Source organism: Syngnathoides biaculeatus, chromosome 23, assembly GCF_019802595.1.
Source record: "Syngnathoides biaculeatus isolate LvHL_M chromosome 23, ASM1980259v1, whole genome shotgun sequence".
NCBI classification, from domain to species: domain Eukaryota; kingdom Metazoa; phylum Chordata; class Actinopteri; order Syngnathiformes; family Syngnathidae; genus Syngnathoides; species Syngnathoides biaculeatus.
This window is the reverse complement of record NC_084662.1, coordinates 10,253,121-10,270,748: the sequence shown is the minus strand read 5'-3', so window position 1 is coordinate 10,270,748 and position 17,628 is coordinate 10,253,121. Positions and strand designations below refer to the sequence as shown.

Sequence of the window (17,628 nt, the reverse complement as noted above, 5' to 3'; positions counted from 1 at the left end):
CATTGAAAGAGGCCTGTTGTTTGCGTACACATTCATCCATATTTTGTGTACGCTGGTGAAAAATGTCAACGCTGGCTTAAAGAGAACATTAGTAACAGGGCGAAACAGAATGATATAAAGTGAAAGCAGCGTACAGCGCGAATAACTATTTTAATTCTTGCCTCGCGTGCGATGCTTAATGGGAAGCAGTTTTCTACCGGGCCAAATGAATAAATCATATGCTGCCATCATTTGTCTGCATGTGGGGATCTACCAAAGATATATTAAATAGGAGAAAATGCAATTAAACCGTTTAATAAAGACAAACCAAACTTCCATCCTGCGTACTGTGGCCGGGTAACAGCACAATTAAGCGCCTAATTATGCTGGGGAAGTCCATTATTAGCTCATTGGTGGTCTCTTTTCTTCTGTGTCAAAACAAGAAAGTGTTCTCCCAAAGAGGCTCCTGTATGTTCCTTGAAGTCTGCCTGACAGACTTATTGTTCCACTCCAATCCTGCAGGGGCTGGCGCTGGTTGGTACAGTAAGCATTTTTTAAGTAAGTGGTAAAATATTATTAGTTTATCACAGAGGTGCAGTTGTGTAAGCTAGTTCTGTATAGCTTTCTTTTTCAACTGAGTGCACCCAAGCTTTGGGGATTCCCTCTTTTTATTCACTTGTTTGACTTCGCTCATAGTCATTGCTAGTAACACTAATTGTGGAAAAATGATAAGAGTAAAATTAGAAGTGTATGATTTCAAATCTGCAATAGTGAAATCGTGAAAATTGAACTGCGAAAGGGCACGGTATGACTATTTAGTACAGTTTCATATTTTTTTACTGCAAATCACGTAGCGTTTGACGACCACTAAATAGAGCCAAGATTAACGGGGATGGTCCAACTGAAGCACAATGGGTCACTAATATGTCAATTTTAAGCTTTTTCACTATGAAGCAAAGCAGAAGTGCCAGTGAATAGTAGTAGTTGTAGAAAGAGACTTGAAGCAGATGAGCTCCCAGCAGGGCAGCTGTCATTAGAAGCCTCCGAAAGGCGTTTTTACATTTTTTTTCTTATCATGTGGGTCTATACACACACACACACACACACACACACACGGACACACTCTGCCTCCATCACCATTACGCAGCCATCGTCCAATTAGACAAATGCTGGCAGATTGCACCCCCCCCCCCCCCACCAGCCCCCTGCCGCTGCTCCATGCCTCCGCCTGCCTTGTAATGAGAGGCAGCCTGTTTACAGTGGATACGCTTCTAGCCTCACTCTTCAGCGCGACCCTTCAGTCACACAAAATGGGGGATTAATGATGCCCGGGGACATCAGAGACTTGGTGTGCTGGAGAACACATTGTTTTTTTAACACTAAAAACAATAAGTCAATAATTTGTTGTTTTTCCCAACAGTGTAACTCCACACATATTCATGGTTTACTTTTCCGAAATTTACATATTTGCGTTTTTTTTCCTGTGTGGAAACCATCCTCAAATATTCACAGAAAAACTTTTTTTTTTTTTTTGAAAGTCCTAAAGATGCCACAAAAGTCCTGTCTAAATAGGAAAGTAGTACAATAACTATGTCAATGGAAATACAGATTTACCACATGTTGTGATTTGCTGCTTCCCTTTTTTTTTTGAGCCTATCTTCTGTTCTCTAAAAAAAAAAAATCTACCAGCTCGCTGTTATTGTCCTCAGCTCAAAGTACTGTTTTTGGCTCAACCTACTGGCATCTAGGTGCCAAGGAACTACAGTTGCCTGACCCAACCCCTCTGCCCTCCAACCCACCCCCGCCCAATTTAAAAAAAAAAAAAATGTAAAAAATAAGAGAGAAAATATAGCCCTTCGGTTGGGCGGGGCGTGTCATTGTGGATTTTGTCACTTGCTGCAAGCAGAACACTGTACATTGGTAGCTTGAGCTATGAATGAGAGCTTTTGAGTTATGAGCAGCCGCTTGGCTGATATTTGCCTTTACGGCGCGAGCAAAAATTTAACACGCGAGACAGCTTCGGGTGTTGTACTGCTCGAGTTCAGTGGCGAGCTTCACAGCAAAATGTTAAATTACGCATGACTGGTGCTTTGTGCTTGTATTTTCAGTTTTGCAAATTTACATACCATACTGAGTGATGAAAAGAAAGCCGAACACTTCTATTCTACTCTCCTTTAACGTGCCATGTGCAGTTCGGCAGATGGCAAACAGCTCTTCCAAAAAAAAATTAAATATACTTGCTGTTTATTGCCATGCCTTGTTGAAGATTACTGTAAAACTAATCATAAAACAAGAATTACGATTTGTATTTAACCACACACCACATAACATTGTCTTGCAAAATTTCACAAGAGCATAGAAGAGCAAACAAAACTAGTACGGTAGTTATAAACCATAAGACTTAATGGAACATGAACGGTGTAGCAACACAATCTGTCAAATACTCGAGTTTTTCGCTCTTTGTGTCAGGGTTCCGTCGCTAGGACTTGTGGAAAAAAATGTGGAGATCAATATCTATTCTCTGGTTTCCAGACAAGGTGATCAGGCACCGAGCATGCAGCCTCAAGGACACCGCGCACGCCATTTTCGCCTCAGAACTCGACCCGGAGTTCGATCGGATGTGCGAGGACATCAAGGAGGCCCGCAGGAAGAAGGGTGAGAAACGTCACAATTTTTGCTCTTTGTAGTGTCATTACCAAAGATTGAAGACAGACGTTCTAGTACAGCGGGCTCCTTGCCTTATGAAAGTCCTGACATACAGTGCATCCAGTAAGTACTCGCAGTGCTTCAGTATTTCCATATTTACATGTTAATGGCCTTATTACAGAATGGAGTAAGACAAAGAGGAATACGCGAAACTGCTCAAAGATAAAGTTGTGCCAAACTGAAATTTCTTCCCGAGCACATGACTTCAAGGCCTCTGCGTTTTTGCCTCCGTAGCAGATTCTGCTCCGATTAGCTGTGATCAAGCAGATGTTAAATGATACACGAGGAGGCTTTTTTTTAATGTGTTTTTTTAAATGAATGCGGTCAAGATATTAAATTGAAGTGTGTAATCGTACGCAATATTTCCGTTGACAATCGGCCTTGTAGGAATTGGCTAATTAACATGCTTGCTTAAAGTAAGGACAGTATAAGACGGGGCTTCATGCTAACTGTATATGTGCTAGCCACAAAGTGAATATATTTACATTATTAAAGCTTCTTAGCTATTCAATTCATAGTTAACATTAGGAGTTCATCTTATCTTTGTACATAGTTCTCAAAGACATTTGCTCCAAATACCGCCTACAAAATTGCTTGACTCTCCAAGTACCACCTTCATGCCCAACATTAAAATTCGTTAGTGTACTAGGACCAAGTCTTTTGCCAAAAACAAAGCAGAGGTCGAATAACTAAAAGGTGTATGATATTTATTTCTATTGTAAGCCACTGCAATTTTAACATTAAGACCTTGCTTAACTTTTGGTAGTTGTTAATGTTAGTTTTATTCTAATCTGTGCAATTTATGGTAGTGTGCAACCTTTTGGGAATATATAGGTGTGGTAATTTTAAACAGTGCAACTTTTTGGGGAATGTTGAGCACTGTATGTTTAAGAGGATGTTCCGGACATCAGCCTTAAGATTGTTTTTCTGAACTGCGTTATACATAACCTTGACGTTCTATTGACTACCTACTTGAGCCCCAAGGCTGTCTTTGCACCACATCAGACTGTAAGTGTGGACTCTTGTCGTGTTTGATTATAGCCTTTTTGTGAACTTGACGCACATGATGCACCATGAATATTGCAAGAGCCAGAGGTCAGCTTCCAAAGAAAAGGAACGCAGCTCTATTAAATATTTCATCCTTCAGTCAAGGTCCTTTTATAAAGCTATCAATTAGTTGAGCTGTTCGCATGATGCTAGGGTTGTAGCGAATTTCTGGCAGTGCATCTGGGGATATGTCTGACTCGAGAGAGTGAATGAGAGGTGATAAAAATAAATGAGAAATGAAGATCTCATTGAAAGAGTTTTGATGGACGAACTCCACCTCGGTTTTTTAATGTCCTCTAACTCTCAAGCTGTCAGTATGAATTAGAAGACCAAGGTGCACACTCGTTAGAGTTCACAAGATCTGAATGTTAAATTTGAAACCGACATTCTGTGAGCAATTTCCACGGGGCTACTGTAAAAACTCCCACAAGTTTAAAATAAGACTACAATAAACCCTTTAAACATTGAACTGGTTAAATAAGACTTCTGTTAAACTTGCAAAAGATGTAGAGGTTAAGTAAGACTCCAAAGGTTGTGCACCTTGGGGTAAAACCCATTTGTACAGGTTAATATAAGACTATCGTAAATGTTTTGGTTTTTCTGGTTTAAATAAAGATTCTGTAAATAACCCAAAGTTATACAAGTTAATAAGTCAACTGTGAATCCTGATAACGTTGGACAGGTTACGGTGTATCCCCCAAACATGTTGCGCAGTGTAAATTAAAACTGCTGTAAAACAACCTCAAAAGTGCCCAGGATCAATTACACCTATTGTAAAATCCCATTATATTGTGGAGATTAAAACAAGTAAATAAATCCTCTCCAAATTTTTTTTTAGGATTAAATAAGACAAAATCTTCTGGTGAGATAGAATTCATAAGACTTCATCATTGAGAAAGACGTTTGAAAAAGCCTCAAGAACCCATGCCCGGAATTGCACAGGACATCTGCCATTTTTGACGCCGCCGTTTTGAGGTCACTTTGTCCAAAACGAGTCTCTTCTTCCCATTTCACTGTGCTGATTGATACTAATGCAATGCTACTTCTGTGCATATAGACCAATATATGCGTATAGTTTACTTCCTAACCTAATCTTCTGTTGGAATCCGCAGACCAGCAGACGCCAGTTCAGTCTGCAGCAGCAGCAGCAACGCCTGTGGCGGCGGCAGCGGCATCAACAGCAGCAGCAACAGCATCTCCGCCGAGTGCTTCCGGAAGCAGGAAGGCTCCTCCTGCTGCGGAACAACAGAGCAAGGCCAGCGCTCAGGGAGAGGCCACTGACAATAAACCATGCATCTCCAGTGAGTACTGCAAGATAATACACAAAGCAAATACTTTTGATTCTCTAACATGCCAAATGTAAAACTGAGGTCATGGCTTTTAGTATGAAGTTGTATAATCACTTAAATGCTTTCTTTACTTGAATAGAGACGTTAAGGTACTTCACATCGCACACTTTTTTTATCTAACCATTTTTACTTGCCATACAACTATAAATTAGCTAAGTGCTGTAAAATTTGACAAAGCGACACAACATTCACTTGTACCTTGTTCGTTTTGGAGAGTACCGTAATTTCTCAAGAATAATGTGTCCTGAAATATAATGTGCACCCCGTAAGTTGACCTAAAAAAATGAGGAAAACCCTTCTACCTATATACAATGCGGACCTCCAATTTGCCGCTACACATGTGCTCAGAATATTGGGAATGGTCTGTATTTATATTTTGTTAGGTTTGTACTTTTGTATCTGTATGCAACTATATAATGTGATTTTTATTTTTCATCCATACCTAAATGTAATCCGGTGTATTAACTTTGAAAATATTTATGGAAAAATCTGCACATTATTTTCAAGAAGTTACGGTAAATGTCTTTTGAAAAATCCTGAGAAAATGAAAACCAATGTATTTCTTTGTATGCATTTAACCTTTATTTATCTGGGGAAGACATTTGAGAAAAGTTTCAATTTGCAGTGCCAACCTCTCAGCAGGCACCTTAAACAACAAAGCAATGTGTAGACAACAAAACTGTAGTCCGATTCTGTTAGTTACATAAATACATATTATTTAAAAAAATCCTTCCTTTTGAATCTTAACCGCGGTCAACTGTATCATCTTATGACACCACACATGCACACAGACCACACGGCGGGGAGCCGATGGAAGATGGCAGCCTCATTAGCGGGGTCCTCCCCTCTCCTAACCACTCGGAACACGACCGCACCGCGGGGCCATTACACGGCCACCTGTGGCAAGCGGCAGGTGCGAGGCAAACTAATGGGTATGCTACCTCAACCACTCGCATGTAAAGTCACAAAATGCCCGCTAGCCTCTTACAATAAGCGACGAATAAACAAGTCTGCCAAGTTTCATTTGAAGTCCCTCCACCAAACTCTGGGTGGCGCTTGTCTTCCATGATGTGCACCGCTATGAAGGCTTGGTTGACCACCTTAGCATCTCTGCTCCTGTAAAAAAAAAAAAAAAAATTCATTCTGAATTAACATTAGGGTGGATGTACAGAAAAATGGCACAATATCGCTTAGTCATGTATGGACAGTCAGTATATCATATAGTCAGATTATTAAGTAATTCAGAAGCTTGTCAAGCAGACCCATTATTAAAACCCTCTGCCAGAAGCATCAATTAATTAAGCTAAGTCGGGTGATTAATTTGTGATACTGGCATCCTGTTCTCACCTAGAACTCCTCAGTAGGACAGCTATTAGGCTAATTGATCACTGATTGTGCCTAATGACAAGACAGGCAAAAGCTGATGGAAATGCTCAGCACTGTTCATGGAATTCAAGAGTCCTGCAAAGGTCTTATTTTCATACCTGAACGCGGCGTGCACAAATTGGACTGGTAACCAGGCATGAAAGACTTGACGAAATACTGTATATCCACTATTAATCACCACCTGCTCTTTTAGACATGGCTGCAGTTGAGTTATATCGTTTGAATTTGGGGTAATATTGCCCATTTTCAGAGTTTTTTTTTTTTTTCATGAAATATGAGCCCCGTATATATTAAACAGATGGACACGCTAAATTGCCACAATTTTGCGTTTCACGCACTGCATACGGCCGGCGCAGTTTAATGATGCCACATGAAAACCAAAAACTCCAGTACACCCTGCCAGAAAAGACACAAGATGTCTGCCATTTTGATTTGAAGGAGACATTTTAAGGTGCTGTGACCATTTTCAGGGATACTTTCAAAGTGGTCTTTCCCTAGAGGTGTGATTCTTAAACTTTTTACACCAATTAGCCACTTCCCAAAAATAGTAGACTCCACACATATAACAATCATGACATTGAACTACAGTAGTGTAATTTGAACAAGTGTTTATTTAAAAACAAGTAGAGGGTTTATTTGAAAATGCACGAGATAGGCTCAGGTGGAAAAATGACACGCTGTGGCAACCCCTAACGGAACAAGCCGAAAGGAAAAGAAGATGCTTTATTCATTTATTTAGTACATATAACAGTACTACATGCCACAGGAACATTATACAGGTTAAATCTTGATTCTGTGCTTAAATATAGAATATAAAACAAACATGTTAACCAGATAAAATTAAAAACTAGTCAAGTAAATCTTTGAAAACAGTCCTCAAAGATTACATGCTACTGAATTTCACTTCAAAGTTAAATACAGTTAAACTGTACTCGTACCACACTTTTGACAATGTATAACGTATGACAACAAAGTCTCAATTGACCTAAAGATTTTCTCTGGACTACTGCCAAATTTGAACCACTTATTATTAGTATAGCGATGGGTGATGCTATATTGCAAAAAAATGTGCAATTATGGGCGTTGGTTTTGGGAGATGTTGGATGACTCGCAAGGTAACCGAAATTACTAATAAATTCAAGAAAAGCGAAATGAAAATTCTAGCCCCATAAGCAGTTTCAATTTGGTAGCCATATCCAGCATGAGTACATCCATACAAGTCTCAAGAAGCCATGTTTGAATAGCTGCCATTTTGATGTGAAGTGACTACGGATTGCTCTTTTGTCTTTTTTCAGACACACATGAAACCTTTACCTTTTTTTTCCTGAACAATCCACTACTCCCTTCTTGCCAACCAAAGAAATATAACAAGCAGTGACAGCAGGGATGATGAGAGCCACATAATATTTACACATTTTTTTGAAGGCCGAATGTATTTGTGAAGCCGGGTGTGAAAAGCACTCGTACTGGCTGGACAAACCTGGTTGCCATGGGTAGATGCGTGGGAAGACCTTGAATGGACGGAATATGTTTGCGGTTCTCCCACTTCTGCTTGCCACGCGGCCGCTCACAACAGGGGCCGGTCCCCCCCCCCCCCCCCCATACACACACACACACTCCCCCCTCCCTGCTCTCCAGGGTCATTATCGGTCCTCCAGCTCAGGGTTCATGCACGGTGCATCAACACAAGGATCAAGTTCATTGTGAGTGCCATTCTTTCATTCATTATTTACCACCGCCCCACCCCCCATGCACCACCCATTTCTCTTATTCGGCCATGACTTTTTACTTGGTCACATCAGCCCCCTTGTCCCCGTCGGAATTCATTGCTACACAAGATATTCATGTCTGATAAAGCATGACTTTTTGTTGTTGTTGTTGTTGTCATTTTTACCGTCATAGCAGGTTGATGAGAACTGTTCCTTTCACAAAGGTTATTTGTAGTCGAGGAGAATAAAGATTCCGGCTCTGCATAAAATGTCCTCCGCATCAGTCAATAGCCTGCCCAAGGCACCAGGCGCCGAGGGTTGCTCTCTTATGGCTGAAATACTGCTGCGACCCATCCCTCCTCCCCGCCGCGCATCTTACATCACATTAAACGAGCGTCTATCCTCCCCGTTGCCAATGTCAATCCATCGCCGGGCCTTGATGGGATATTTGAACTCATAATAAACATTCCGCTTCCATTTGTGACGGCCGGGGTAGTTACTGCATAAAAGGAAGGCCTGGATTTGATTTTGTTTTAAGGACAAAAAGGACATAAGGCATGAAGTGGGTGAAGGGAGACTCCCCCCCCCCTTTTTTTTTTTTTTTTTTAAAGAGAACAAAAAAAATCCACCCAGCTTTTTGACTTTTCCATTACATACTAGGAAATACTACTCTTGACCAAAGTAGGAATTTCAACCTTGTATTTGAATGCCTCGAAGACTATTTTGCAATTTAACCCAGCAACGTTTGGGAGGATTTACTGTGGTCATGACTAGAAACCAGGGGTTGTGGGTTCGTATCCCACTGGGGCCTCCACTCCCTGAGAAGGGTTGCGTCACGAAGGGCATCCGGCGTAAAAATTGTGCCAAACATATAAGTGCGTTCATCTGAGATGACACGCTGTGGCGACCCCGAAAGGGACAAGCCGAAAGAAACAACTGTGGTCATGACTAGTGATTGGTTAAAAATGTATACAGTAGGTGACGCAAATTTTGCAGTGGGGAAAAAAAAAATCTGAAAATCTACAAAAGCATTTAACTTTTGGGCGGACAGTGTAACCTTTTGGAAAATTCATTACCCGAAGCCAGTTTTACTGAAGTCTCAATAACCCATGCCAAAAAATATAATTACCGAATATTTATCACATTGATTATTATAACATAGCATGGAATAATTGTACAAATTGTATTTTGCACTCATGTGTATTGCAATCAGTATTTGTCGGATTGTTTGCTACTTTTTGGGCACTGATTGCGACTAGTTACTAGATATACACTTCTTAATTGTACACTATTCATACCACGTTTGCAATTATTCTTGTCAGAGATTAAACTGACTAGATTTTTTTTTCCATGAATTGATTGATTCTACTATTCACACCAGTTTCTAATATTATAATATTTACCACCAAAGATTTTGAATATTGAGATTATCAAACAAGTGAATTGATGAACACTTTTGACTAATTGACAGTCAACATTTGTTTTCCATTTCACCTTGTTTTATACTCGCATCTTGATGATAAAACAGTAATATCACGCTTCACTTTATCCAATTTTTCTGTTTTATAAAATAAGTAACACTGATGTCATAATTTATTATGGATTGTCATTTTAGATGACTGATTATACTCCAGAAATCTAAAATATTTGCTTTGAAAGAATAGAATCAGAGTACTTGGACAATTTTAATTTAAAAAATGTCTCCAATCAATATATACTTGTTCAATGTTGTTATCTTATGTATCCTATAATTGATGATAAATGAGTTGTCAATTAACTGAATAATTGTTGCACCTCAAAGCTGACATTTTAGGCTTACATCCAGGGGGGATTCCGAGTGCCTCAAATAAAATTTCCTGAACTATACCCGAGTAACTTTTAATGGAGAAGCCCTTTTCGATGATAGCCTCAATCATTTATGTGTTATGTGTGTTTTAATTATAGCCAACACTAAAGTCGCTCTAGGTGGCTCGATAGTGGACCCGCCAACTCCCTCGGGCAGTCCGCCGCTCATCGCTTCCGGCTACCTCGGTCGGGGGATGCAGGAAACTAATTTTGGCAACTTGTTTCCATTATTAACGTCACCTGCTACCAACGGAGCTGACAAATGGGACCTTTTTTCTTCCGTGGGGGGCTAAAATTAGAACACTAAACAGCCGGCTACAAAGCACCCGTCTTCGGTTTGAGAATGTAGCTTTAACGTCCGATATTAGCGTGCTTTTCTTTCTAAAAAAATTGATTCTCAAAGGCAATCTGGTGCTTCACGGGAGAGACGCCAGGCTTAGCTGCTACTCGATGGGCACAAATGCCTCTTGGATGATTGCAAGCGGAATTAATATAAATCACCATTCTTTTGTACAGTATTAGGGTTGACATCCTATTACTGTCCACTGCTGTGTTTGTGGTTCTTTTTTTACTTTCCTTTCATCACCGTGTGTTGATGCCTTTTGTTGTTTGGTGATTATGCTAAAGCCCTTAAAGTGTTATGACCATATATGTCAAATATTTATAACGGTTATACATTATTGAGATAGTCTATACCAGGATTGGTTGATCAACAGTAACAAAAACAAATCCTTTCTGAACAAATTTCCAGAGGAGTCTTTTCATTACATTTCAAACATTACCCTGTTTGACATATTTGGATTAGTTAGTTTGGGTAAAAAAATGCAATGCCAAGAGCAGCGTAATGGCACTTGTTTCTGATTTTGGTTATGAGTTATAATTGACAGGAACACTTGTACAAACATAATGACACTTGATTAGTTCACTCGTGTTTCCTTGGTTTTCAGACTTTGTGCAGAACACAAACACAGCTTATAAAAGGGGATTTGCAGGTTTTGGCATCAAATGCAGTTGAGCTGCTTGCGCTTTATAAAATAAATTCAGGGTATAGATATTATACATTGATATATTGGCATGTACACTACAAGAGAGGAACTGTGGTACTGCAAGCGCAAGTCTGGTGTGGCAGAGAAATATGTTAGAATAGCACAGGACATGTAGAACAGCGGTGAGATGTGCCGTAGGTGTCTCAGAAGAGTTTAAGGTGGAGGTGGGACTGCATCAGGGATCCGCTCTGAGCCCCTTCCTGTTTGCGGTAGTAATGGATAGGCTGACAGATGAGGTTAGAAAAGGTTGATGGATGTTGTGAGGGAGGACATGAAGACTGTGGGTGTTAGAGAAGAAGATGCACGAGATAGGCTTAGATGGAAAAATATGACACGCTGCTTAACAGGACAAGCCGAAAGAAAAGACAACACTATCACACTGCACCATGATCAAAAACCTGTATATCGACACTGTAAACATATATATATTCGCCCCTTTCACAAATTTACCTATTTGCCTCTTTTCTATGTCACCTATCACCTCCTAGTTGCTAAAAAAAACTCACCTGTAGGTGTTTTTCGTCTTCCTGAAATGGCTTAAGATGCTCCAAAATGGCACCCATACCCTGGCTAAATAGGAAAGTAGTATGTTTAACTCATTCATTGCTATTGATGTCTTTTGAGGTCAAATATCCACGTTAACTGGGCGGGTCGGAGTGCTGTTAAGCAATGCATCTCGATTGAGATCATCTGTACGTCAGTGACAGGCCAGAGTCTTTTAGCATTTAGAGCAAATAGAATGTCCATTAGATTGTTAGTGCAGTGCAATGACTTTTCTTATTAAGTTTAGGAAAAATGCATATGGTACATTTTTTTTTTTTTTTTTTTTTTGTAAAGAAGACTTGAGCCTCTCTACTATTCCTTTTCCACAGATTTTTTTTTAATAGCGCTCCTTCTTTGTAATTATGCAAAAATGTGATCATTTAAATTCTATTATAGTTGCGGTCTTGTAGTTGTTGAGTACATTTAAAGCTAAAATTAATTCACACGGCACATTTCTCACCCCTAACAATAGGATAGAGAATAAAATAAGCCACATATTAGTTATTCGACCATGCTAACTGCCTCGGCGCCACCACCAATAAAGAGATGCTACGCGACTTCCCCCCGTCCGTAAGAATATAAATGTGCACCGAGTGTTTTTAATTACTCAAAATTACTGGGAGAACCTCACTTATCCACACTAATCGTGGACATAGCCATTAAATTCCACGCCGAGGTGCATTTTCCTCTCGCACATAGCTGTCCTCCTTTCCAGCTAACGACTCATTAAGATATGTCATTACAGTCAAGGGCAGCTCAGAAATTCATTAGCTTTTCCCAGCATCTGAGATTCCTCTTGCAGTTCATTGTTAGTCATCAAACCGTCTTATCTGCGCTACGCCAGTTAATAATGACCCGCATGCTCTTGTAGTACCAAAGTGACGAATTCATGTGAAAGCATAAAAATGTTGCACAACGTGCACTAACCCTTATTATTATCGTCACATTATCGCACTAACTCAGTCTTTGTTTTATCTCTGTTCCCTCCTTGAGAAGCAATTTTTTTTTTCCTTTTTGAAGGACACATTGTTTGCCGGCGAAATCTTTAATCACATGTGAGGTTTAGAAAGCAATTGCTTGAAGATAACAAATGTCCCGTGAGAAAAGACCTGAATTATTGTTTATTCTTTAATGTTAGAAAAAATTAACTGCTGCAAATTTAGCATTCTTTTCATGATAATTGTGAGTTCTGTAATGCCATTAGATGGCAATACAGAGAGCACAAAAAATGAAAATATTTTGAGTTATTCATTAACTGTATAGGTAAAGGTTATACAGGGGAATAAAGTAATCATTGATGAAATTGTGAATTACATATGGGCTTGGGTTCACAGGACTGTTTTGATTATTTGAGTGGTTAAGTCCCATTTGAGCCAAACTCCAAATATTGCAAAACATGAAAGTCCAGAGAAAGTGCTGTTCAGCAACAAATACAAAATTAATGACCTTCAAGGAAGAAAAAAAAAAAACACCAAGAAAAACCTTTTATTGCCTCATACTTATTTGGGTCAGGTTGACATCTATTAAATGTTCTCTGCAGCTACTCGTGCACGGCTTTGGGATACACCACAGGTAGCAGCTAAACACCAACTGTTAACTCAACAGCGGAAAGGGTGGAAATCTAGATGGATGCCCCTGAGGCAGATCTGAACTCTGACAGATTCTGTCACCTCCCACTGTGGCGCTCTAACGCAAGAGATTGAAAAATGTTGTTTTGCAAGCCAGTGAAATTGCACAGCCAGCCACAGCTTTGTCGCTGACGTCAATGCTATCGTGTCATTAGGCAAGAGACGTAGTAAGAAAGTGGGAACAACCCAACCGTTGGTCGGCGCCGGTCAGGGAACAATTGAGCAAAATGACTGATCGCCTTCATTTCCACGAGCCAGAACGGTACCATTTCTTGATCGGGACGTTTCATTAAGTGTCGGCGCAACGTGTCTCCTCACTTGACAAATGGCTGTCGTGCATTTTATGACCCTGCAGCCCGTGAGTCACCATCACACCATAGCTTGCTTTTCTGACAACTCTGCTTTTGGCAGTTTTGAGTTTTGCCATTACTTTGTTTTTTACTGGCTGTATTTCAGGCACAGTTGTGACAACATTGGTCACTCTTTTAATTTAGGTGGAGAAGAAATCCATGAATGGCGCAAGCCAGCTCTTTGCAATATAAGGCAATTCAAGGGCATTCACAGACTACATTCCGATATGTCATATTCAAATTATTGTCACAGAATTACTTACGGTATGTCTCAAATTCTTCTCCAACGCTCTAAAAGTCTGACAGTATACATTATATAACAGATGGGTTTTATCATGTATTGTGTTCCCGTGATCTTCACCTAGACTCTGAAAGGCTCTTAGTATAAAAGCATGACTGTATATAATTATATAGACAAACTCTTACACAATTGAGACTTTTCATGTGCAGTGTTCCTCAGAGATGCTGTAGATACCTGAAAGACTAACCCTAAATACAAAGGCATGACAGGTAGTTTTAACTTATACAAAAAGCTTCGCAATGAACATTTTCATGAATTGTGTTCCTTAAAGATACATGTTCTCAGCTTGAATAAAAAAAAATTTTGATATAAAAACATTGACATTTGGTTGCCAAAACAGTCGTTACATTGTAAGAAGCCTTAATACATCATGTATCTCATGTTTCTCAAATAGTTTATTTGAAGTAAATCCCAGCCAAGACCCATAACCCACATTCCTCCCACTGTTGGGAATCTCAAATCAAATATTCGCCAAGTCCCCATATGATTATTAAATTACACGAGTCAAATGCCCCGCCCCCTCCCCCAAAACAACCCCCAGCATTAGTTTTCCCTTGACCCCAAAATGCTACAGTATAATTTATTCCTCCACCATGAATGCACGCCAGTGTTCGCCCCCGTGTCCTAAATGTGAATTCATGGAGAATTGCATAGTAGAGCCCGCTTGGGAGCAAAAGGAAAATGTTGTTGATTGCCATGGAAACACCTCGCGTTGAAAACCCCGCCGTACGCTAGCTAGGTAAACGAGAGCATCTGTTCAGGCTTGGAGAGGTGTGTCGGAAGTGTATTGGGAATGATGCTAGCTGACTGGAAACCGCTCGCTGCGGGCTGTGCTGAAATTTTAAATCCGACCACTCAACCAAAACGACTTTATCAGTGGTTTTCATGGATCGAATTGAGGCAGAGGTGGCACCATTCTGAACGTTTACACGTGAAGTATGCTGCGCCACCAACTGGCTCAAACCAACCATTGTTATGTGAAGTATTAACGTATTGTATTTTGTTTTATTTTTGTCAAATTATTTTTTTATTTTAAAAGGCTCAGATAATAATAGTAATCATGTCAAAATTTTAGAGCTAGCGGCGGCCCAAAATTGGCAACTGCTTCCCAACTTCCCAACAAGTGCAGAAAAAACTCTAAAGTCTGGACTGTTAACATGTTTGACTTTTCGGGTTAAACGAGAAGAACTCCTGAAACGTATCAGCACTTACTGACTTAAGGGCTCAGAGACATTTGGGATCTTCAGTTCCAAAGTGTTAAATGGTGAGTCTGTGGTCTCTAACCCATTGAAAATTAGATGTGATCTCTCGACCCGCTTGTGTCAGTGGGTATTTATCGTAACCATCTCTTATATAAAGTGATGCCGTGTCGAATTGAAGGCCAAGGGTTTGTCTCCTCCACAAGACGCTGAATATTCTTTGTTACTCCTAATCAGCAAGTCTACGTCTGTCACTGATGTTCTATGTACCTGTGTTTTATTTCTTTGTCATTATTTTGTGCCCATGTATAATTATTAAGACAAATTATTTGCCTTTTCAAGTGCTTTCCCATACTTTCTACTGCTCCTTTCGAAAACAAAATGTTTTAGATATTGGAGCATGCAGTAAAGTATGATGATTTGCTGTCCGTCCAGTCATTAATTTGTCTATATTGCTTGTCTTCGTCAGGGTAACTGGTAAACAAAAGTGATTTGGAGGCAGGGCACAGTCAATCTGCCAGTTAATCTCTGAAAACATATTGACAAACCTCCATTTTCACATATGGAATATTTAGTATTCAAACATTGTAAGAGTACTAAATTACAAAAAATGTTCTTCACTGGACAATGGCAACTGTTGACTTGACATAAAAGTGTAAACTAATAATTTCCTGACCAACCTACGGGAAGAAATGTTTAATGTAACCAACTCCGCTCCCGACACTCCTGATATCCTTCAACCTCTGTCCAGAAGAGAAACAAGAGTAGCAATAATCATAACCAGGACAGGGCCGATTACGCTTCAAACACGGGTCACGGCTCCCAGTGAGGGCGACCCACGTGCCAAATGATACTCCGTATTAGCTTTTTAACACTTGTATTATCTCCTTTGGTACAGATTACTCAAGCAAGAACTCAATGAAATAATTAAGTAAAGAAATCAGTCATTCAGAGGCGCAATTCATAATTGCTTCCCCGAGCTGTGTTTGCGTGGACGATGCCACAATGATTTATCGACTTAATAATTGCTGGTACCATGCTTTGGTTCTTGTAAGGAATTTCATCTTCCTCTGTTCAGTGTTCACTTTAACTGGCACACACAAACTCAACATTTGGCACGCCCCAGCAAATATGACGACAACTTTAATTACGATTACAAAAGAGCTTTGCAACTAAGACCCGACTTCTGTCTTGGCCCTCCCCCCTCTGTAGTTGTCTGTTCATGCTCTGACTATTTTCATGCATCATTTAAGAGCCTCCTATGACGCGTCACTCGCTGCTACTCCGTCTCACCTTTTTCATCCCCTGGGTGCTTACTACACATCTTTGATGGTGATAGCTAAGTCCTCACAAGCCAACCTCCCACGGGGTTTTCTTTTTCTGTGTGTAAATAAGACATCTGGCTAGCTCGGGAAGGGAAATAGGGTGTCTTGTTAACGGCGGTGAATTTCCGCCAGGGTTGGACTTGACCTAGCCCTAATGATAAATATGGAAAAAAAACAAAAAAAAAAACAAAGCAAGTGCAGTCTTTTTCCAGTGTAGATGGCTTATGAAAGCTGGGAGTGGACAGTATTGTTTAACAAGCATTCCTGACCATTTACTCTCCATTGAGAGTTACGATCGGGCATATATTATTAATTATGCAAATGCCTTTTATCTGATTTATGCTCTTCCACTGGCCCTTGACAAAAATCAAATGGCTTGGACTTGATTGAATGAGTCCATTGTGGTCTACTCATCATATCAACGGAAGCATTGCCATTATACAACAACAGTAGCTTTTTATGCCATTCTCTACAGAGCCAAAATGGAACATTTAACCTCGGCCATCATAATTTATTTATTTTTTTAAATGTAATGAGTCTGGCATACATCTTTAGGGTTGTTTGGCCTTGTTAGAAGTCTACTTAGAGATCTGTTGTCTTTTGCGATACTGTATGACACGGTGTGATGATCGCCATTCAATTGCTGCAGCAACTACATGTAATTGTTTTTATTTTTCACATCATACACAAAGGGTTTGTTTCTAGCAACTTGAAATATTATCTCCCGGGAATGCACTCATGTTTTTTTTCCCTGCCCTGGCTAGGCGCCGTGTCCCGACGGTCTTATCAGTGCGTCAAGTGAAGGCAGCTATGTTAATGTTTTCCCCATTGCTTGCATTGTGCTGCGAGAACTGCCTTCGCTCCCTCCCGCCCCTGCATCCTGCTAAAACCTCCAAGCACTGTCTGCCATCTCCAGTGTCCAACGTGCCGATGTGTAGCTCTCATCTGCCTTTCCAATTTGCCGTCGTCTTGCCTGTTCGCATTTAAATGCAATCAATTCAGGGTTATAGCATCCTTACTGTGATCCAGTTGATTTAAATGACTATTACTATTGTCTTTTCAGAAGGGTAAACTTTGAACTAATGGCCTTTTACCCCCATTGTTTCCGGTATCAAAAGGGCAGTAAGTATAATTACCTCAGTTAATCGACACTATATTCTCACATGAACATTAAAAAGGCATGGATTGAGGCATTTATTTTCACTTTTACCTTCC

The 17,628-nt window shown here is 40.1% G+C and overlaps 1 protein-coding gene across 4 annotated transcripts in view; it reads left to right on the top strand.

Annotated features, from left to right (window-relative positions):
- atad2b (ATPase family AAA domain containing 2B) overlaps window positions 1-17,628 on the top strand; it is a 57,332-nt gene that overhangs the window by 19,125 nt on the left and 20,579 nt on the right. For all 4 annotated transcript variants that reach the window (XM_061811954.1, XM_061811957.1, XM_061811953.1 and 1 more), the window contains 2 exons: window positions 2,512-2,634; window positions 4,845-5,033. In XM_061811954.1, coding sequence (XP_061667938.1) covers window positions 2,512-2,634; window positions 4,845-5,033 — 312 coding nt within the window. The remainder of the gene's footprint in view (window positions 1-2,511; window positions 2,635-4,844; window positions 5,034-17,628) is intronic.